General features: G+C 47.3%; 2 protein-coding genes across 6 annotated transcripts in view; one reads left to right on the top strand and one right to left on the bottom strand.

The window, feature by feature from the left end:
* Positions 1-15,116, bottom strand: part of FAM219A (family with sequence similarity 219 member A) — a 135,445-nt gene extending 120,329 nt beyond the window's left edge. For 2 of the 4 annotated variants that reach the window (XM_064140661.1, XM_064140662.1), the window contains exon 1: positions 14,869-15,115. In XM_064140661.1, the coding sequence (XP_063996731.1) occupies positions 14,869-14,928 (60 nt within the window). In that variant the 5' untranslated portion in view covers positions 14,929-15,115. Of the gene's footprint in view, positions 1-14,868 lie in introns of all 4 variants that reach the window. The other 2 variants (XM_064140663.1, XM_064140664.1) reach the window with 2 other exon arrangements.
* Positions 15,117-15,176: 60 nt separating this feature from the next.
* Positions 15,177-23,609, top strand: part of DNAI1 (dynein axonemal intermediate chain 1) — a 248,859-nt gene continuing 240,426 nt past the window's right edge. Inside the window, exon 1 of one of the 2 annotated variants that reach the window (XM_064140660.1) lies at positions 15,177-15,488. In XM_064140660.1, the coding sequence (XP_063996730.1) occupies positions 15,438-15,488 (51 nt within the window). In that variant the 5' untranslated portion in view covers positions 15,177-15,437. The remainder of the gene's footprint in view (positions 15,489-23,609) is intronic. The other variant, XM_064140659.1, reaches the window with a different exon arrangement.

Raw genomic sequence — 23,609 nt, 5'->3', positions numbered from 1 at the left:
CAGTCCTGATCAATATCTTTATTGATGATCTAGATGAGGGGATTGAGTCCAGCATCAGTAAGTTTGCAGATGACACCAAGCTAGGAGCAGGTGTGGAGCTGTTGGAAGGTAGGAGAGCCCTGCAGAGGGACCTGGACAGGCTGGATGGGTGGGCAGAGGCCAATGGGATGAGATTTAACAAGGTCAAGTGCAGGGTTCTGCACTTTGGCCACAACAACCCCAAGCAGCACTACAGGCTGGGGACTGAGTGGCTGGAGAGCAGCCAGGAGGAAAGGGACCTGGGGGTACTGATAGATAGTAAGCTGAAGATGAGCCAGCAGTGTGCCCAGGTGGCCAAGAGAGCCAATGGCATCCTGGCCTGCATCAGGAACAGTGTGGCCAGTAGGACAAGGGAGGTTATTCTATCCCTGTCCTCAGCACTGGTCAGGCCACACCTTGAGTGCTGTGTCCAGTTCTGGGCCCCTCAATTCAAGAAAGATGTTGAGGTGCTGGAACGTGTCCAGAGAAGGGCAACAAAGCTGGTGAGGGGCCTGGAACACAAATCCTATGAGGAGAGGTTGAGGGAGCTGGGCCTGTTTAGCCTGGAGAAGAGGAGGCTCAGGGGTGACCTCATTGCTGTCTACAACTACCTGAAGGGGCATTGTAGCCAGGTGGGGGTTGGCCTCTTCTGCCAGGCAACCAGCAACAGAACAAGGGGACACAGTCTCAAGTTGTGCCAGGGTAGGTATAGGCTGGATATTAGGAAGAAGTTCTTCACAGAGAGAGTGATTTCCCATTGGAATGGGCTGCCCAGGGAGGTGGTGGAGGCACCGTCCCTGGGGGTCTTCAAGAAAAGCCTGGATGAGGCACTTAGTGCCATGGTCTAGTTGATTGGATAGGGCAGGGTGCTAGGTTGGACTGGCTGATCTTGGAGGTCTCTTCCAACCTGGCTGATTCTATGATTCTATGATTCTCAAACCAATTAAGATGTGCAAGGTCTGACAGGACTGTGTGCCGTCAGATTAATCTGTAACACCAGAATAACCTCAGAGAGAGGTACAGACTAAGAAGTTGAGATGTCTGAAGACTCAGCATTGAACTTTTCTGCTTTTTACAGAATTATCAGTGGTCATTCAGCACCAGAGCCAACAGTCAAACTGCCATGGCTTACTAAGGAAGAGTAAAACTTCTTGCTCATGTAACAGAATCATAAAACAGATGAGGAAGTTAAGCCAGTATTGAGCACACATCTCTTATGCCAGTAAATACACCTCTTGCCTCTCCTGACAGAGGCTAGGATATTAGTCACCAGATCCTCAAGCTAGGACTGCTATATAGCCACACAGTACTAAATACTGCTTCAAGAGCTAATCATTTGGACAAGCAAGGGAAAATTCTGGCACATTTAGATTCTGTATCACAGACTACATTTTCCAGACCAGAGCTGACAGGAGAGCTAGTGTCTTGATAACACATGTCCATACTTTCTCCATCTCATACTCAAACTGAACAACAGTCACAGTTCCAGTCACTGTGAAGAGGTTAAGTTAGCACACACTAAATTTAGTGTGTGCTAACAGCTAAGCTTATGGGATAAACCTTTTGGAGAGGTTGTTCTCTACCTGAAGACATTTTGCCACCAAATTCAGAGATTAGCATTTAAGAATTCTATGCTGCAAATTCAAAACCTTAATGCCAATAAAAGTTTGCATCTGACATTTTCTGCTGCAGTAAAAGGAAACGTGTTTCCCCCGCAGAGAGCATGGATTATGAATGCTGCGTAGCTACATAATCCAAATGAAGCATTCTTCCACAACCAGATAATCTCTTTATAATAATTCTTACATGCACAGCATGGATCATCTCATTTATTTTCACAGTCACTCTGCCCTAATTTTTCCAAGAGGTACAAGTGATTCTTTTCATGGAGAAGTACTTTTGTGATATGCTATCTGAAGTATACCCGCCCAAGTGTATGGCTCAGCTGGAGCAGAATCAGCCAAGCAGCAGCATGACTTTTGAATTGGAACAGCAGAGGAATTGCTAGCGCTTTGCAGAACTCTACAAGGTATCCTTACACTTTGCATTAACATCCTGAGTTACAACATGTTTTCAAGAAAGGATGGACTTCCTCTAAGTCCTTTAACATAACCATCCCACTCAATCCTAGGGCATTGATCAAAACTGGAATATAAATCCACTTTTTGATGCACACCTCTGTGCATCAGATAAGATCATGGAAAAGATCCTCCTAGATGCTAGATGGTAAGGCACATGGAGGACAGGGAGGCAATTTGAGACAGCCACCGTGGCCATCAACAAAGGCAAGTCCTGTCTCAACGACTTAGTGACATTTTACAATGAAGTGACTACATCAGTGGACAAGGGAACACGAATGTATATCCACTATATGGACTTCTTGTGAAGCTCTTTGATACAGCTCCCCACAATGTACTTCTGCAGAGAGACAAATTTGATGAGTGGACTGTCCAGTGGAAAAGGAATTGGTTGGATGATTGCCTATCAAAGGGCAGTGGCAAATAGCTCACTGTCCAGATAGAGAGAGATGACTAGTGGAATCCCCTAAGAGTCTGTACTGGGACCAGTGCTGTTCAATATCTTCTATGATAGAGACAGCGAAACTGATTGCTCCATCAGCTGAGTGGTGCGGTTGATAAGACTGAAGGAGAAGATGCCATCCAGAGGGATCTGGGCAGGTTGGAGAGGTGGGCTGAGGAGAATCTCAAGTGGTTCAATAAGGCAAAGTGCAAGGTTCTCCACCTGGGGCAGAAAAATCCTCATTATCAATACAGGCTGAGGGATGATGAGATTTCTGCAGGGCTGCTCTCAAAGGGCTTAGCAATGTCAGAGGACAAGAGCCAGCAGTGTGGCCAGCAGGTCAAGAGAGGTGATTCTGCCCCTATGCTCTGGTGAGGCCTCACCTGGAGTACTGTGTCCAGTTCTGGGGCCCCCAACACAAGAGTCACATGGACCTGCTGCAGTGGATCCAGAGGAGAGCCACCACACGATCAGAGAGCTGGAGCACTTCTCCTACAAAGACAGGCTGGGAGAGCTGGGGTTGTTCAGCTCAGAGAAGGCTCTGAGGACTTATTACTGTGTTTCAGTTATCTGTAGGGGACTTAGAGTAGGGCTAGCGAGGGACCACTTAGAAGAGCTTGCAGCAATAAGACAAGGGATAATGGTTTGAAATCAGAGCAATCTGATGCAGCTGGAAGTGTCCCTGCTCACTGCAAAGAGGTTGGACAAAGGACCTTTAAGGGTCCCTTCCAATGTGATGCATTCTATGACTCTAAACAGAATTACCAGCTAGCAGTTTCTCCTGGGCTTATCAACGTCAAGAATCCAATGTGAAGTGCAGGTTTTACATGCTCCAGTGGGCTAGGTGACCTCCTTCTTCAAGCCTGTGAACATGCTGTCCCTATGACTATTCTCAGGACTGCTACCCAGACTTTTTTGTATTATGTAAAGGGAATTTAAGATTAGAGTTGCAGACAGACCTACAGATCCAGAAGAAGTCGATAGAGAAAGAGAGGACCTGTTTAGCCTTTCCCTGTATTACAACACAATTTTGATGCAAGATTCTTTGAAGTTTAAGAATCCTACATTTAGGAAAAAAAGGCTTTCCCTGCTGCTTCCATATGACATGGATCCTGTGAAAGCTGTGTTAAATATTCTGTCCACATACTCCCCTACTTTGTCTCAATAGATACTATGCTCATCTTTCTCTTACTTCACATGTATTCCACAGCCAAAGGTCCAGCAACTGTGTTCTCCCCTTGTGCTTTCAAAATAAATCCACATTTACAACCATTGGGTCTCAATGCTCCAACTAAAAAGACACTACAGCATTTTGATGCAGGCTGTACTTATGGTAAATCCATTTTGCCACTGGAACAAAGCTGCCCCATAGAAGTGTGTGACTTGAAGCACTGCTGAAGGGAAACTATGCCAACACAGCTGGTCCTGGTATGGACACTGGAACACTGAACACTTCCCTGTACACCTAGGAGTGTCTACTCCAAACTACAAAACCCAAATTTGGGTGAACCCCTACCAGTTTGGTTCCATCAATGAAATGGTCCCTTCCCATACCTCAACTGGCAAAGCAGTGCCTGCAAAACATCTGTGTCTATGTGATGTTCAACTGGAAGATCTGCTCCGACCATCACAGACAACGTATTATCCATTTGACTTCCCATGGCTGGGAAGAAAACTATCATGCTTTTATACAAAGAATTAGATTATCTGTAGAAGTGTGAGTCACAAGATCCTGCCAGACAGAAAATTTAAAATGATATGTCTGACCAAAAACATTCTTGCTTGCTTTTTCTTTTCATTAACAACACACACCCCATGCAATGAAGACTTCTCTCGCTCCCTCTCCCATTTCTCAGTCTGCTCAGGCAGCTCCTTGGATGCTCAAGTTCCACAGACTTCAGAAATTCTGAAATTTGTCTTTTGTTACACCCTCAAGCTACCTGCAACAACTGACCACAAAACAATTTTCAGATTAGAAGTTAAGCCTTAGTCAAGATAGTAGCAATGGGGACAAACCTCTTAAGTATTAAAAGAGTAAGTATATTCCTCTACTATGTTAAACACTTCACGGAAAAGCTTTTATACTCAGATTTCCAATCATGGTCCAAACATTAGGATCTGACTTAATGAAACTGCTCTGCTCACAGAGAATGAAAATATTTTCTGAATAAACGAGCATCACCACAACAGTGCCCGTATGTCTTGTTTGACAACCTCTCAATATAAATAATACTTTGAAGATCAGACTGAGTTTATTGGGCTCTAGAACCCACCTTAGTGACATACAATATTTTTCCAGATGTGGTGACCTTAAAGAATCTCTCCCTGCTGCAGAGGAAAGCAGTAATAATAATTTCATTTATGAACTCATCCATCAATTCAGGCAGAACTCGGATGTTGTGCAAGAGCAGATCTGAATCTCCCTTACCTCTTTATCTTGAACAGATACTAGATCTGCATGTTCTGGCATGCTCAAAGATACCACTTTCCCAGAGACAGCTCGGCTCAAAACAGGGGAAGTCTCATGTGCTTCTCCTGCCCTGTAAGTCCGTTGCAGGGATGGAACATTATTAATGTTTATAAATATGTAAAGAGCAAGTGCCAGGAGGACAGAGCCAGGCTCTTCTCAGTGATGTCCAATGATAGGACAAGGGGCAATGGGTGCAAGCTGGAGCATAAGAGGTTCTACACGAACATAAGGAAAAGCTTTTTCACTGTGAGGGTGACAGAGCAATGGAACAGGTTGCCCAGAGAGGTTGTGAAGTCTCCTTCACTGGAGACATTTGAAACCTACCTGGATGCATTCCTCTGTGACTAACTCTAGGTGATTATGTTCTTGCAGGGGGGTTGGACTAGATGATCTTTTGATGTTCCTTCCAAACCCTAACGTTCTATGACTCTGCGATCAGAGTCAAGCCAACAGTTCACAGTCTGGGGACAGTCTGAGCACGTGGGGAAGACTGCAGGTCATTGATGAGGTTAATATTACCTGCATCAGTTATTTTTCTGCACACTGAGCCTAAACAATGTGGTCTGGCATGCAGATAGTGCTGGGTTACCAGAGTCACTTGGTGGTTCTTTATTTGACTGCCTGACCTATACTACGGCTTTGTTGACATGTTTTCTTCACTAACCCCTCAGAGACAATGTGTCAACAGCTGTAATGGAGCCACAGCTATGCAGCAGAACTTAGTAACTTCAGGAATAATTTAACTATGTTCCAGTAAAATAACAGCTCAGAGGCAGTGGCTGCATCTCCTAGTGGACAGCCTGTTTGTGCAGCTGGGATAGCTTTAAGACCTTCTGTGAAGAAAATTGGGTCTTACTAGAGATCCAATGCATTACTCAGCAAAAGCAGTGTATGCTAACTTCAGCTTTACAACTGCAAACAATAGAAAAACCCACCACTTTTCTCAGTCCACAACTAAGATTATTCTGCAACCCATCCAGTAAAAGCAGCTGGGGCACAGTTTGGATGCTCTCTTAAATACGTGCAGAGCATTTCTTCACCAAGAATCTTCCCATGGCGATAAACCTTGCTATCCTGTGAACCACTGATGTATCTGCCCAAATGCCAAGCAGATAATCCAGCAGGTAGTGTTCAAAGTGAAGAGACCTTCCACCCACAATTTCATTCACTCCAACTCAGTACCATCAAAGCCAACAAACACTTGCTTTCCACTGCATACTGCAAAATGGACACCATTCTTTGCACAAAACTACACTTCCAGCCTCAGAAAGAATAAGCAGACAGGAGCACTGAACAGGGTTCAAGCTGTAACTGACTGATTTATGAGCTGCAAGTGGTTGCCTCACAGGATGTCAGTTTTATAGGGTCAGATACAAAACCACCTCGGAGAGGCCTTGTATTTGAAATGGCACAAGACTTCGGCTGGATGTTAGGAGAAGTTCTTCACAGAGAGAGTGATTTCCCATTGGAATGGGCTGCCCAGGGAGGTGGTGGAGTCACTGTCCCTGGAGGTGTTTAAGAAAAGCCTGGATGAGGCACTTAGTGCCATGGTCTAGTTGACTGGCTAGGACTGGGGAATAGGTTGGACTGGATGATCTTGGAGGTCTCTTCCAACCTGGTTGATTCTATGATTCACCAAGGATTCACGGGATGTGCAAGTGTGAGGGGAAAGCATACACACATTTCTGCAGACTGTCTGTAGAAAGTGACAGATCATTGATCTCTGTAGAAGCCAAAAGACAACTACTCTAGCCAAGGTCTTAAAGTGTCTGGGAAAATTTGGCATACTATAGTGACCGACTCCCAGTCAGGCAGTGTGCCACCTCCACTCTTTACCCTCTGCCCCACAGATCAAACCAGTGATGGGGTCATCTGTATTCTTACTAAGTTCAGTCTTCAATTTCACAGTAAGAAAGACTATCTACAGAGAGGTCACATATGTCCTAACAGCCCTGCAGGACACTGAGGGCTCTCCTCAAATGAAAGCTTTCAGAATTAAAGGCATGTGTTCTTCTCCTCTCTCATCCTGCCTTTTTGCTTATCTCACCCAACACTTTCTGACTTGCCGTCATCTACTAACAGAAAGAGGACACATCTATACCAGTAGCAGAAATTGGTGCCCAAGTAGATATCAATATAAGGCCATAAATTACAAGATCTTCAGAATTACAAAATAATCCCAAGAGGGAACTTTGAAGGTTTAACTCTTCTGAGAGTTCTACACCCCTTTTAAAACACCTTTATTCACTCAAGAAGAGATTTCCAACCATAACTGACATAATAATAGCCAGAGTTTGTATAAAGAACTGAAGAAACAGTATGCTTGCAGACATGATACCAACCAGAATATGCTCCAGTCTCATGACATGTCATCTTATGGCTACAGCAGTTGCACCTACCACTACAGCCATTCAGAACCCTCCGATGGAGTTTCAACCTGCTCTAGAGTTAAAACGCTCTTGTACCTCTGCACCAAAGTCCTGATATGGGACAGGAATGAGGACAGGACTGAACTCCAATGACTGAAGCATTCAGAGAGGTATCTTTACCCTACTGCTACAGATGGCACTACAGCACATCAAAACAGACTGTATAACTAAAAGCAGCACTATCTGAACTAGTTCTGTTTCAGAACCCCAAAATACTGTGACACTACAGCTCTCATGTACTGTAAGCATTTACAAAACACATAGCTGTGTAACCTCTTGGCTAACTCACAATAAATATACATAGGGATGACAATTTCATTTTAGAAGCTTCTTCCTTCTAGGAAGAAGAATCTCTTGTGTATCTGTACTAGATACCTACTGCTGTATTAATGTACTGCTTCTAAGCCCTACAGTTATAACCTTTCTTTTTGCTTCTCAATCTTAGTTTTCTACTTTAAGTATTCCTCCATTTTTGGGATTTCCCCTATAAAGAACACATATTTCATAAACATACTTCTTCCTGGATAAAATTATAGTTCATTTTTTTGAGAAATAACAATTCAGTAGATAACATTTTTTTCCTTCATGTTTTTATCTACTAAAATTAAAAAAAAAAAAAACAAGGAGAGAAAAAGAGATGTGTGGAAATGCATCTTTTGCATCTTAAAAAGGTACTGGAAATGGTAAAACCTCCAGGACCAGCCTACATCTGGTTTAGGAAGGGCAGATTCTGCCTTTCTAACCTGATCTCCTTCTATGATCAGGTGAGCCGCTTGGTGGATGTGGGGAGGCCTGTGGATGTGGTCTATCTGGACTTCAGCAAGGCCTTTGACACTGTCCCCCACAGCAAACTGCTGGCTAAGCTGTCAGCCCATGGCTTGGATGGCAACACTCTGTGCTGGGTTAGGAACTGGCTGGAGGGCCGGACCCAGAGAGTGGTGGTGAATGGTGCCACATCCAGCTGGCAGCTGTCACTAGTGGTGTCCCTCAGGGATCTGTGCTGGGCCCCATCCTCTTTAACATTCTCATAGATGACCTGAATGAGGGCATGGAGTCAGACATCATCAGCAAGTTTGCAGATGACACCAAGCTGGGGGCAGATGTGGCTGGGTTGGAGGGCAGAAGGGCTCTGCAGCAGGACCTTGACCGCCTGGACAGATGGGCAGAGTCCAAGGGGATGGAGTTCAATAGCTCCAAGTGCAGGGTGCTGCACTTTGGCCACAACAACCCCATGCAGAGATACAGGCTGGGGTCGGAGTGGCTGGAGAGCAGCCAGACAGAGAGGGATCTGGGGGTGCGAATTGATACCTGCCTGAACATGAGCCAGCAGTGTGCCCAGGTGGCCAAGAGAGCCAGTGGCATCCTGGCTTGCATCAGGAATGGTGTGGTCAGCAGGAGCAAGGAGGTCATTCTGCCCCTGTACTCTGCACTGGTTAGAACACACCTTGAGTCCTGTGTCCAGTTCTGGGCCCCCCAGTTTAGGAGGGACATTGAGATGCTTGAGCGTGTCCAGAGAAGGGCGACGAGGCTGGGGAGAGGCCTTGAGCACAGCCCTACGAGGAGAGGCTGAGGGAGCTGGGATTGTTTAGCCTGGAGAAGAGGAGGCTCAGGGGTGACCTTATTGCTGTCTACAACTACCTGAAGGGTGGTTGTGGCCAGGAGGAGGTTGCTCTCTTCTCTCAGGTGGCCAGCACCAGAACGAGAGGACACAGCCTCAGGCTGCGCCAGGGGAAATTTAGGCTGGAGGTGAGGAGAAAGTTCTTCACTGAGAGAGTCATTGGACACTGGAATGGGCTGCCCGGGGAGGTGGTGGAGTCGCCGTCCCTGGGGCTGTTCAAGGCAGGATTGGACGTGGCACTTGGTGCCATGGTCTAGCCTTGAGCTCTGTGGTAAAGGGTTGGACTTGATGATCTGTGAGGTCTCTTCCAATCCTAGTAACACTGTGATACTGTGAAAACCAACAGTATCATTGCAGGATGTGGCTACTCGATATTCTTAAGTTAGCAGTAGTCATCACAACTAGAACTATCAGCCCAAGGTCCCATCACCTGGCAAACATCCAGAAGGAGCCAGCCTGGCCACAACATTTCAATGTACTGAAGCATCAGCCAAATTTCCATGGGAAGGGCTCGCATTTTTCATGGGAGCTGAGACCTGTGAAACTGAAATACTGAATTGCAGCTGCTTCTTTCAGAAAGCAAGCCAAACTCGGGATCCTGTTTGTGTCAGTGGTCCTCTGAAGCAGTTGCACTTTGACAAGTGCTTTTTCTTAGGAAAAGTCATACTGGGGCCAGATGGGCAAAGTCACTTTTGCTCTTCTTGTGGCAAGAACAGAAATTACCTCCCTCATTATAGAGAAGCAATGTGTGAGTAACAGTTGTCCGTTTGCTATCATATGCTGCCCAGTGCTTGATGCAGGCTAAAGACAGGCTCTGGAGGGTTTCATGTACTAGCAGAATTTGAGACACAACCCCACTGAACCATACTCAGAACATTAAATTTTAACAGTAATACTAAGGACTTTTCAGGAGCTTTGCTAACAACACAAAGCACAGGCTCATGAATCAGCATGTAGAAAGGCTCCTGTGATGAAGAGAGGTTAACATTAATTACAGGTTACTCCATTCCTATTTTGAAAAGTATTTTAATTCTTCCTTTATCTCTGCAGCATACTCACCACAAATAGTGTCTCTTCACCTCTCTGTCCTTTTAATATCTGTCTCTATTACATGGTAGGAAATCTTTCTGACGAAAAAAGAGAAACCAAAGCAATGCCAACCATCCCAACAACGTAACATCAACAGCAGACTGAGGAATGTTAACACATCAAATACTAACCCCATCAGCCAAGAAAGGTACTTACCAAGCATAAGTATATCAGAAGTAATTAATTTCAGGCCTCATCACACCATGCATCCCTGAAATGTTGGGAAATGACTTTCACTGAAATTAACTCACTACCCAGCAGCTAACAAAAATACCTTTTTTTGAGTGCAGAAGGATCATGACAACCCAAGCATGAGAATGAATAGGAACCAGGCAGAACAGAGCTTCCATAGCCGAGCCTGCATCATGTTGATAGGGAAGACATGATACTAAGGATTAGGAGAAAAGAGAACTCCTTGAAATGAGTTTGTAAATTTCAAGAGGCAAGCTTTTCTTGGGATGGAAGCCAAGAGATGCCAGTATCTGGGATAGGAAATCAGAGTCAGAAGAGACCACCCCTTACTCATGGAAAGGTACCAAGTGAATGTGATCAAGTGCTAGCTACCACTCCTCCATCCCTTCCACAAGGAGTATGTACAGAATTGTGCCACAATATCAAAATATGCAGAGTAATGTGACTTTCAAAGATGTGAAACAGTGGGCCTCATCCTGCTCTACAATGTATTTAACCAGGGTCTGTATGCCACCCTTCCCACCTGCCCACAGCAACTCTTTCATTAAGTCCTGCCCTAAACCTTTCCCTGGGTCTACAGTTAGACTACATCAGTTCTTAACACATTTGTCAAACAGAGTCAAAGCAGCTTGCTTGACTCCACAATGCTTATCCAAACAGGATGCAGAAAGGAGGAAATTATTTCCCACCTTCTCAACTCCACATCACTACAGCCAATATGAAGGGTAAGATATCACCTATCAGAACTGGCCAATGTGCAGCCTGCAACATAATCCCTATCTGCCTTTAGTAACATTACTAGGGACAGAAACTTGCAACAAGCAGAGATCCTGGTAGGTATTGCTGGAGCAAGCAAGTTATGTCTTCAGTTTGTATCAGCTCAGTGCTGCCCTTAGCTTTGCAATGAGATGCTAATGAGGGCTCTGGCTAGATAAGGCTGTCAAGGGGAGACACGTTTGAGCTTTGATGAAATTACTTTTGCAAGTCATGGATGTTTGTGGTCCTCTGCCCCAGCTCAGTAAATACAACACTGCTTATTATCAGGAGGTATACTTAATGGATACCAGACATTAGCATGCCTACAGCTGATCAGTAGTGCCAGTACCAGCATCATGTTTGGCGGCTGAGAGGCTTCAGACTACTAAGAACGGCTTCTCTTCAAGCATTTAGCAGTCATATCTATCTTCTCATTTCAAACATTAGCAGATTAGCAGACCTGCCTGTCAGAGACTTTATAGGCAGATCACTGCAGTTGCCCTAGAATTCAGTATAAAGGCATCAAAAGCTAAGGTGACACCTTATTTACTCTGATGAACAAGACATTCAAAAGCATGCCTGATGGTCAGCAACACTTCTAAAGGACTTCAAGCAAAGCCTTGTCTCACAAGCCTCACTGCAGGACCTTTTTAATGCTTGCAGACACAGGCCTGATTCCAAGTGAACAGGACTTCCCTAAGACACCCTCCATCCAGAACAGGCTAAGAAAAACCACCACACCACATTTTCACATAACGTATACACTTTAAATCATAGAATGGTTTGGGTTGCAAGAGACCTCTACAGGTCACCTAGTCCAACACCCTCCGCAGTCAGCAGGGACACCAACTAGATCAAGTTGCTCAGAGCCCTGTCAAACTTTACCTTGAATTAATTCCAGGGATGAGACCTCAACCACCTCCATGGGCAATCCATTTCAGTGCTCCACCATCCTCACAGCAAAGAGCTTATCCCTACTCAAGAAACAGACCTTCTCTTCTCTATTCTCTTTCAGCAGGAGATCAAGTTTCAAAATATTTTAATATTTTTACAGCTTCAATAGCAGTTCACAATGAACCTTAGGTCCCACTCTACCACAGCCCTTTGGATATGGGAAAGGCTGCCAGTCTCATCTCTTACAGACACCACATGGAACTGAAAGCTTCTACACCAGGAAAAACAAGAAGTCCTGAGAAGCTGAAGTTATTCTGCATTTTAAAGTGCAAGATGGGAGGCAGAGAGAAGGAATAGATGGGTACCATAAAAAACCAAAGCAGCAGTATTAGGAAGAACCCTGTTACCCAAGCAAGCTACCATGATTGTGCAACTATTCAGTCTCTACTCGTAAGGACACTACAAGAGCTACAAAGCAGAAAAAAAACACTGGAAGTGTTGTACCAGACTTCTTCCATCTCATTTCAGAGCCTGATGTCAACATTTCCAGGCATGTGGAAGAATCCTACACAAGCAGCAAGAGCAACCCAAGGTTTCATTGTGAACTCCTGTAGTTAAAAACCAAGTGAAGCCCTGAAGCACAGGCTCACAGTATGTTTTAATGCAAGTGTTAAAGCCCTTTGTGAAAATCTCCTAATTCTTGACTGCTGAAGGAGGTAAGGAAATCTGCTTCCTAAGCTTATTGTTGCTGCTGCACAAGATGCTATATTTTCCTGACACAGCAGGGTTGTGTCAGGAAACCTATTCAGGTTCTGCCTACTCCAGATTGATGCAAACACACATACATGTTCCAATTCCACTCCTCCACAGGTACCACAGGGTTTCTAGAAAATACTTAAAGAGTGTTTTTTTGTCTGCCAATAGCTTCTCCAAACTTACTAATCTCACCACTGGGCCCACTGCCCTCAACAGCAGAATAAAGAGGGACAGCCCTGTTACATCTGTTGCCTCTTGATAACAACACATACAAGTAGGGCATGCAGTAAGTCCACATCATCTTGTATGGACTGTTTCCTTCCCTACCACAAAACTAAAGAAAAAGAGCAACAGAAATAAACTAAAAATACTTTCACTATTTGCCAACACTCTCAACCATAATAAAAGTGGGTTTATTGCTGCTGAGGGGCAATTTCAGTTTATAGATCTTCACAGGGAGTCATTCTTTTCACAAAACAGTTACTGTGCTCTCTACTTTCTATAAACACTAACTACAACAAAAAAAAACAAGGACTGGTACATCTACTTTAAGTAACATACAGTTTGATATACTGGAAATCTCAGTAGTATCTTCAGTGCAAACATGAACCTGCTGTTGAAAGGATTTGTGCAAATAAAGTTCTTTCCACCTTTCCAAACACTTCATATTCTTCTCTCACACAATCAGATGGAATGTGTTTACTCCACGTACCAAATGGAATCAACATTTTGACTGAGCCAGCCTATTATCTAGCTTTCACTTTAATGCCCAGGGGAACTGTATTTGAACAGGTCCCAGGTTACACACGACAACACACCTCCAGGCAGGGAGTAAGGCTGACAGGAGTAAGAGGAGTAGAGCACACATAAGAACTTCTCTAAGAAAGGAAAATGAAATGGACACATTCAGGTGTTAGTATTCAGCAGCATGTATCTGGAGCACAACACAAACACAAGCAAGCTTCTGGCATCAAAGTAAAGCAACTACAGGTTCACCAGCCTTTGACTACTCGCTGATTAGCTAGCATCACCCCAAAGGCTGCCATCCAGATGGCCTTCTCTCAGAAGCTGCCAAAAGTCGGGGACGACTCTCCCTGTCCATTTATACAGCCACAAAATCCCACGAGCCTGCATACCTCCTTCTCTGCAAGGTTCCCCAGGGTCCCATTATGCCAACCTCTTCAGAGCTGCTTAATTGAACATAGTTATGTCTATGAAGTGAAAAAATATCCTGATACAAAACCCGCGTGTCCTGGCAAGGGGACAGAGGTGGAAATCAAGCTCTCACGGATTGCCTTTTTAATGAAAATAATTATATGGCAGCAAAAGAAAAATGTGGCAGAGCTTTGCACTATGACAGCTTTAACAGCAGACACAGAGAAGGTCCTGCAGCCGCACGTCACACGTACTTCACAGCCATTCCGCGCAGCTACCCTGTCCCCGAGGAGCACCGCTCCCCGCAGCTCCCACAGCAGGCTGCGGACGAACACTGCTTCGTTCTTCCCTAGATAGCCTGTATTTTCTGAAAGCAACAAAAAACACCAAAGAGAGCCAGTCTACCGCCCTTCCAGCTAACCATCCTTCTCTGGTTGGGCTGCCTCGGTTTCGCTGCCGCTTCCCATCCCTCTTCGGGGTACTCCCGTGGCTGACTCTGAAGCACACTGGCCGAGGCGGGGAGAAACACCCGCCCCATGCGCCTGCCAGGCCGGGATGCTCCGGGCTGCCGCTGCATTTCGACGAGGCGCTTCTACACTGCCGCCCGCCTCCACCCACCCTGCCTGCGGCTTCTGCCGCTGCACCGACGACGCCCGGAGAGATGCCGGAGAAGAAGGGACAGAAGGAGTGGCACAGGACGCTAGAGCAGGGCGGACAGCCGTGATTACGAGAGCCCCAGGATGACACAGCAGCCGCTGTCGGGCACGGCCTCGGGGCTCGTCGGGGCTGGCGGCAGGGGGGTGCTGAGGGGACGGATGTTACATAACGGTCGCAGCGCACGGGCCCGACCGCCGCACCACCGCCCCCGCAGCACCGACACTGTCCCACCCCTCCCCGCTCCGCCTCCGGACCCCTAGCGAAGCGGCGGCAACCGGGGACATCGCGGCCCCTCCCGCCCGCCCCTCCCTCACCAGCGGTTGCATCTCGGCGCGCACGGCGGGCACCTGGAACCGGTCTATCTCCTCCATCATGGTGGCAGTGGGGCTAGGGCGCGGCGGGCGGGCGAGAAGAAGGACGGAGCCGACGGGCGCGGGGAGGCTCTTTCAGGCGCCGAAGGACGACAGGACCGCCACCCGCCGCGGCTGCTGCCTCATCGCCGCCGCCGCCCGCCGCCGAGGTGACTCAGCCGCGCCGCTTCCGGGTCCGGCCACGGACCCGCCCCTTCATTTGCATATTCACACAAGGGGCGTGACCACCGTCTGCTACGCCAGGGCCCGGATGTTCGTTCCCCGCGGCCCCGCCCCGTCGCCGCTGGGACGTACCATTCCCGCTCCGGGGGGAAGCAGGAGGCCGTAGCGGGTCAGGAAGAGGGGGAATAGGCGGGGCTTGGTTTACCGCATGCTGCGCTCGGACCGGCCGAGGCTCACTTCCGGCGCGTTGCTATGGTTGCCGTTATCAACTTCCGGCGGCCGTTTGCCGCGAGGAGAGGCGGTTGGTGCGGCGGAGCGGCCGGTGGCGGAGAGCCGCTGCGACAGCCGCCATGCCCGCCAGGATGCCAGCCAAGGCGCCAGCCAAGGCGGGCGGCAAGAAGGTAAGACTTTGTCCCCAGCGGGCATCGGAGCAAGGCGATGCTGCGCTTCCCCGTGAGAGCGCCGTGGCGGCGTCATGGGCCCCCGCGACCCCCTCTCCGAATAGCTTCACTGCAACGCCTCCTGCAGCCGGAGATGGGATTTACGCAAGTCCCAGGGCTCCAAGCCCACGGTGACATCACCGCTCCCAGAGACACTACACTTCACGTCGCAGCTGACCCGCAGAACTGTAACTGTGGCTGAAATACTGGGGCTCAGCACAGCTTCTTTTGACACTGCTTACTGTCTGCTTGGATCGTGTTGCGTTACTGTCCCCGCGCTCAAGTGTCTCATCGTCCTGCCAGTGACACCCCGCATACCCTGTGGCACTTTTATGCTCCCTATTCCGGCAAGCCACTATGTCCTAAAGCCTCAGCGCTCCATCCTGTGTCACTGTAGTGTTGCAACTCCGTGAAACTACAAAGTCCTCAGACATCATTGTTATGCCATTGCGCCATGGTTACAGCATATGACAGTTTCCAGGGCAGGTTTTAATGTCCGTGAAGTATCCAGAGAAGGGCAACAAAGCTGGTGAGGGGCCTGGAACACAAACCCTATGAGGAGAGTCTGAGGGAGCTGGGGGTGTTTAGCCTGGAGAAGAGGAGGCTCAGGGGTGACCTCATTGCTGTCTACAACTACCTGAAGGGACATTGTAGCCAGGTGGGGGTTGGTCTTTTCTCGCAGGCAAGCAGCAACAGAACAAGGGGACACAGTCTCAAGTTGTGCCAGGGGAAGTATAGGCTGGATGTTAGGAGGAAGTTGTTGGCAGAGAGAGTGATTGGCAGTGGAATGGGCTGCCCAGGGAGGTGGTGGAAGCACCGTCCCTGGGGGTCTTCAAGAAAAGCCTGGCTGAGGCACTTAGTGCCATGGTCTAGTTGAGTGGCTAGGGCTGGGTGCTAGGTTGGACTGGATGATCTTGGAGGCCTCTTCCAACCTGGTTGATTCTATGATTCTATCCCCACACTGCCAGAGAACCTTTACAGGCAGTTGTCACACACGTTGAGTTCTTGTTATGAAAAAAAAATTTAAAATCTTTTACTTAGGCCTAGCTGTAACTTTTGTCACTTTTATTTCTTAAATGATCTTCTCAGTTCAGGAAGTGAAGTGAGATCATCTGCCAACCTTCACTGCCCTAATCCTACTCTGGGAACAGTAGAATCACAGAATCATAGAATCATAAAATCAACCAGGTTGGAAGAGACCTCCAAGATCATCAAGTCCAACCTATCCCCCAGCCTTATCCAATCAACTAGACCATAGCACCGAGTGCCTCATCCAATCTTTTCTTGAAGACCTCAAGGGATGGTGCCTCCACCACCTCCCTGGGCAGCCCATTCCAATGGGAAATCACTCTCTCTGGGAAGAACTTCCTCCTAACATCCAGCCTATACCTACCCCAGCACAACTTGAGACTGTCCTTCCCTAGCAGTGTGGGTTCTTCATCTGTCTGTGTGCTCTTCACTCATTTATTTCCTACCCATTGCTTTGTTCTGCACTGCCTCCCAGGTTCTTCATTGCTGACTGCTTTATCTTTGAAAATTTTCTTCCTGAGATTTTTCTCAAAGCTAAATAGTTACCGAAACTCTAAAGAGTCTTCCCCTTTCACCTCTTCCTTTGTTTTCATGGCTGAATGTTCTTCAAACACTTTGTGATAATTTCTTCTTTTTCACTTTTTATTTTCCCTTGCAGGTCATGGTTGCCTGTCCTTTGTCTGTGCCAGTTTTGCGTCTGCCTTTTCCTCTGACATCAGTTTCTTGCTTTATTTATGTATTTTTTAAATTATTTAATCTGGGTGACATCAGCCTCTAATTTGTTCTGCAGGCACCTGATGTCTTTCCCTGTTTCTCTGAGTGACATCTCCTGTATTCCTAGGTGAAAACAAGATAAAAGTCCTGTTGACTATGAGAGATAAAAATGTGGTCCTCCAGTTTATGCAATCATAGGATCATTTCAGTTGGAAAAAAACTCCAAAATAATTGAGTCCAAGTGTCAGCCTAACGTCACTATGGCCATCAAACTATGTCTCAAAATGCCATGTTTACACAGTTTTCTGAACACTTCTAGGGATGATGATTCCACCACCTCCCTGGGCAGCCTATTCCACTCTTTCAATAAAGAAAAAAATCCTAATACCCTATCTAAACAAACTTCCCCTGGTGCAGCTTGAGACCATTTCTTCTCATCCTGTCACTATTTACTTGGGAGAAAAGACCCACCTCACTGTAGCTCCCTTTCAGGTAGCTGTGGAGACGATGAGGTCACCCCTCAGCTTTCTCCAGACTAAACAATCACACTTCCCTCAGCCACTCCTCATAAGACTTGTTCTTCAGACCCTTCTCCCTTCATTGCCCTTCTCTGGACATGCCCCATCTCCTCAATGTCCTTATATTGATGTAATAGGGAAGAGTTGGTATGTGTTTGAGCAGAAGTTACAACAGGCTAATAATAACTAGGTTACTAGAGATAAGATCTGGGGGAATGGGACTTGCAAGTATGCGCATGAGCAGTAGGGAAAGAGGGTATGTAACAGATTCCAAAATAGAGCCACCAAACTGAGAAATATCTCTAGCACTTCTTCCACGAGTGGGATGATCATGGAATGACGTTGCCTTCTCAGTGGCAGGGAAGAGACAAAACTGCTAGTGTCCCCCAGTCCGGGAGGCAGCCAGAAAGTTGGCTGCCAAAATGATCTGAGAGGGGCCAGTCTGGATGCTGCTGGTGGCTCCCTCTCAAAGGACCCTGGGGCTTGCCAAGCCTGCAAGTTTGCACAGAAGGGTGCAAAAATGGGGAGAACTGTCCAAAAGCAGGGACAGGGTAAAACCAAAGGCAATGCAGAAAAGTAGGAGTCATCCAAAAGCAGGGACGGTCCAGTCACAGCAGGAACCTGTACTGTTGGGCACTCTGTAAAGATGGAAACTCTCAAAGCAGGAACCTTTTCACTTTCTCCCATGCTCTATCCTTTTGTAGATAAAGTGTCATTTACCGTTTATACTGGGTGCAAAAACCCAGCCAACCACCAGCCTGATTCCAGCGCAGGTGTCCCCACAGGTCAGCCCATGTATGGAAAGGTGCCTTTTGCTGTTCCCCGTTCAAGCCCACAGGGAGGGAATAGGAGAGGGGGAAGCAATTTTTGTGCCTTCTTTTCCCATTCAAACCCGTGGCAGGGGTGGGGGGAACAAGAAAGGATTTGGAGATGCCTCAGGATGCAGTGTTCCTTAGTCTCCAAAGAACTCACTTGCTGGGGTTTCCTAGATCGTGCAGGGACTGGAACGATGCTGAGACACCAATGTGATGCGTAAGTCGAACCTTTATTGCACCTAAAATCCATGCTTATATAGAGAGCTAATACAAGATGTATAATTCTGATACATTGCACAACGGAGTATGGGCTGTCCACATGCCCTAGGAGCAAATCTGACTGACCAGCCCCCCTTAGTCCTCTCGCAGAGCTAACTTTGCAGCTTCTCTGCCAACTTGTCAAGGTTATTTTCTCTGAAGCTGTACTCCTTACCTTGTATCCTTCTCTGTGTCCTAATGTTAGCCCTCTTGCTCTCTTATTTCAAATCACTCAGAACTGCCCAAACCTCCACACTCACTGGAACAAGTGAAAGCCCCAAAACTGAGTACAGTGCTTGAGATGTGGCCTCACATGTTTCTTGATGCAGCCTAGGACAAGGTTTGCCCTCTGTTGCAGAGGGAGATTCTCAGCACCTACGCCGGTTTTGGTGGAGGGGAGAAATTAACTGGGGCAAGATAACATTGTATAAAAAAATATATTTATTAAACTCAATATTCTGAACTCTTGCCACCCCCAACCACTGTATATTAATATTAATATTCGTTTACATGGTTATGAAAACATTCTAGGATAAATTATGTACAGGAATTTATTAATTACTAGCAAACATTCAAACTATAAACAGAGAGAGGATTTTCCCCTACAGCTTATTGCTGTTTGGGGTCTGTACACTATTTGCCCAGCAGTGGGCTGCAACTGATTCTGCTCTATGGCAGAGGCAACAGATATTACAGGGGTATTAAAGCATTTACTTACAATTCTTATTAATCAATAATCATCCTCTGGGCTACGTCACAGCCTATGCCAGTGTCCAAACTTCAGGGGATCTCTGCCCATGGACTTTGAGGCTGGAATCCTCCCAGCTTGAGGGGAAAGGATGAATCTTCCCAGTTTCTGGGGAAATGGTGGTCTCTGACCTTTTCTCCTGGCGAGGATGCAATCTCTGCCTTTGTGCTGCTGGCTCCTTCTGGATGCTGCATCCAGGGACTTCTTAGGCAGGATCTCCGGTGTAGGAGGAGAATATCGCGCTGTCTCTGACACAGTTCTTCATGGCTAGCAGGCCATGTGTGTGCAGACAATCCAGAGTCTGCTTCCTGGTTATCTCAGCGGCAATGGCATGCTTACCAGGCAATGATAGCAACGGGCATGCAGGGTGTGCACAGCTGCTGGGAGGATGAGCTCCGTAGGTAAACGCAATACAGGATCTGGTCCTGATAACACAGTGGTGTGCAGATGTGCGCAACTGGCTTAGGAGAATATAGACTCCATATATATATATATATATATATGTATATATGGGCAGGCTTGAATTAGCTCTGCATCTAAGGTACGCAGGCAGGTGAGCTGCAATTGGGTCAGAGCATGAGGGTCTGAGCCTCTGAGCATTGGAGCTATGCAATGGAGTCCGAGTGTGGGGGTCTGAGCAGCTGAGCATCTGAGTTGTACGTGAGGGTCAGAGCAGCTGAGCACTTTATTTACTTGTGCACCCCTATTTATTGAATGTAAGCCAAGATTAATGGGCCCTTTGGCCACTAGAATGACCAATCAGGTTGGCAGTCAGCCAAACCTTACCATAATAAGCAGAAGCTCTTGCCTGGACTTTCCCAAATAAGGGGGTCACATGAGCTTACCTCAGGGAGACACGAGCTGGGTGTGTGTGGGCTTACACAACCTGTTTACAACCAGGGGTCCTGGCAGAAAAACATGTTCAGGCAAGGCAAGGCATAAGCAAGCCTCTTTTCGTGCCTACAGACCCTCCACCACACCCTCTGGGCTCCATGAGGACACTGCTTGCTCATAGAATCATAGAATCAACCAGGTTGGAAAAGACCTCCAAGATCAGCCAGTCCAACCTAGCACCCAGACCTATCCAGTCAACTAGACCATGGCACTAAGTGCCTCATCCAGGCTTTTCTTGAAGACCTCCAGGGACGGTGCCTCCACCACCTCCCTGGGCAGCCCATTCCAATGGGAAATCACTCTCTCTGTGAAGAACTTCCCCCTAACATCCAGCCTATACCTACCCCAGCACAACTTGGGACTGTGTCCTCTTGTTCCATTGCTGGTTGCCTGGGAGAAGAGGCCCCCCCCCACCTGGCTACAATGTCCCTTCAGGTAGTTGTACACAGTAACAAGATCACCCCTGAGCCTCCTCTTCTGAGGGGTGATCTTATTACATGTTGAACTTCTGATCAAAAAACACTCCCAGTCTTTTCCTTCAGAGCTACTCTTAACCCATTGTGCAGCCAGCCTATATTTGCACATGCGTGGATGTGCAGAAAGTGGTTGATAAAGTAGGGAACAGCACCCTGTTAGCCTTGTGTCAGTCCCATCCATAATCTTTGGTGATGAGAGGAAATGGCTATTAATTTTGAGATTTTTATTTTTAATGTTATTATCAGGTATGGTATTAGAGGTGCTGGCTCCAGATTCCAATACCTTTGCTTGGTGGCACAGGGAATGCCTCATACAGGCTGGGGACAGAGCGTCTGGAGAGCAGCCAGGAAGAAAATGACCTGAGGGTGCTGATAGATAGTAGCTGAACATGAGCCAGCAGCATGCCCAGGTGGCCAGGACAGCCAATGGCGTCCTGACCTGGATCAGGAAGAGTGTGGCCAGCAGGATAAGGGAGGTTATTCTGCCCCTGTACTCAGCACTGGTCAGGCCACACCTTGAGTACTGTGTCCAATTCTGGGCTCCTCAATTCAAGAGAGATGTTGAGATATGGAATGTGTCCAGAGAAGGGTGACAAAGCTGGTGAGGAGCCTGGAACACAAGCCCTCTGAGGAGAGGCTGAGGGAGCTGGGGGTGTTTAGCCTGGAGAAGAGGAGGCTCAGGAGTGACCTCATTGCTGTCTACAACTCCCTGAAAGGAGGCTATAACCAGGTGGGGGTTGGTCTCTTCTCCTAGGCAACCATCAACAGAACAAGGGGACACAGTCTCAAGTTGTTCTGGGGTAGGTCTAGGCTGGATGTTAGGAGGAAGTTGTTGGCAGAGAGAGTGATTTGCATTGGAATGGGCTGCCCAGGGAGGTGGTGGAGTTGCTGTCCCTGGAGGTGTTCAAGAAAATCCTGGATGAGGCACTTAGTGCCATGGTCTAGTTGATTGGACAGGGCTGGGTGCTAGGTTGGATTGGATGATCTTGGAAATCTCTTCCAACCTGATTGATTCTATGATTCTATGATATGAGCAGTATAGAGCTATATATCTCTGTGGCTGAATATCACGTGCCTGTGGTTTGTTGAATGTGGCAGAATATCAGATGTTCACCAAACCTGGTCTGTCACTCACCCCACTCAACTGGATGGAGGGAAAAAACATAATGAAAGACTTGTTGGTTGAGATAAGGACAGGGAGACATCATTCAGCAGTGCTGTACTTTGGGAAATTAGTATATTGCCAATTAAATCAGAGTAAAATAATGGAAAATTAACCCAAATCTTACAACCACCTTCCACCCACCCCTCCCTTATTGCTGGGCTTAGATTTATTCCCCTTTTCTCCTGATCAGGATAGGAGAACAGGGAACCATTGGAAGAGGCAGGCCAGCTGCCATGTCATGAGTTGAATTGAATCTGTTGATGTTTGTTCAATACCGTTCTGCCATCATAAGTGTTGGTTGGAGCAAAGCACCCTGAGGCTTGAAATTTGGCTTGTAACACGAGAGGCTTCCTGTTCCAGTGTCTTGTTCTGGTTTTTGGCTGTTGGTCTTTTCTTCTGTGCTGGCTGCTGTGTGCATTTATTGCTGCCTTTTGCTGCTGTGTTGGCTTTTGCTGAGGTAATTGTACAGCATATGGTCTCATTAAACTCCTTATCTTAACTCAGAGGGGGTTTGTGTTACTTTCCCACTGCCTGTGTATGGGTGGGGGGCTTGCTTGTGAGTGGGCTGTGTTAGTCTAACACACCCCCTAAGGCGGGTGGCAATCAGTTCATCACACACTGCCACTGCTGCTCCTTTCTCCTCAGGGAAGGACTCCTCACACTTTTCCCCCACTCCAGCATGGGATCCCTCCCAGGTGAGACAGTCCTCCATGAACTATTCCAACAGAGGTGCCTCACAAACTGCACCAGTGTTGGTCCCTTCCATGGGATGCTATCCTTCAGGAACGGACCACTCCCACGTGGGCTGCCCACACTGCCAGCAAACCTGCTTGAGTGTGGGCTTCTCTCTCCATGGACTCACAAGTCCTGCCAGGAATCAACTCCTGCAGGGGCTTCCCACAGGGTCCATTCAGGCAACCACCTGCTCCGGTGTGCAATCCTCCACAGGATGCAGGTGGATCTGTTCCACTGTTTACCTTTATGGGCTACAGAGAGACAGCTTGTCTTGCTGTCCCCCACGTGCTACAGGGGAATCTCTGCCCTGGCACCTGAACCTCCTCATCCCCCTCCTCCTTTGCTGTCTGCAGAGTCTTTTCTCTCACATATTCTCACTCATCCAGGTGCAGTTGCTATTGTGCATCAGGTCTTTTAAAATCTTTTAAAATAATTTATGCCAGAGATGCTACCTTTGTTGCTGACTGGCTCTGCTTTGGCCAGCAATGGGTCTGTCTTAGAAGTGGCATTTGCTCTATCAGCCACAGGGGAAACTTTTAGCAGCTTTTGACAGAAGCCACTCATGTAGAATAGAATAGAATAGAATCAACCAGGAGAAGAGGAGGCTCAGGGGTGACCTTATTGCTGTCTACAACTACCTGAGGGGAGGTTGTGGCCAGGAGGAGGTTGCTCTCTTCTCTCAGGTGGCCAGCACCAGAACAAGAGGACACAGCCTCAGGCTGCGCCAGGG

The sequence above is a fragment of the Pogoniulus pusillus genome, chromosome Z (assembly GCF_015220805.1).
Source record: "Pogoniulus pusillus isolate bPogPus1 chromosome Z, bPogPus1.pri, whole genome shotgun sequence".
Classification (NCBI taxonomy): Eukaryota; Metazoa; Chordata; class Aves; order Piciformes; family Lybiidae; genus Pogoniulus; species Pogoniulus pusillus.
The sequence above is the reverse complement of the archived record's forward strand: the minus strand, read 5'-3'. Positions and strand labels throughout refer to the sequence as shown.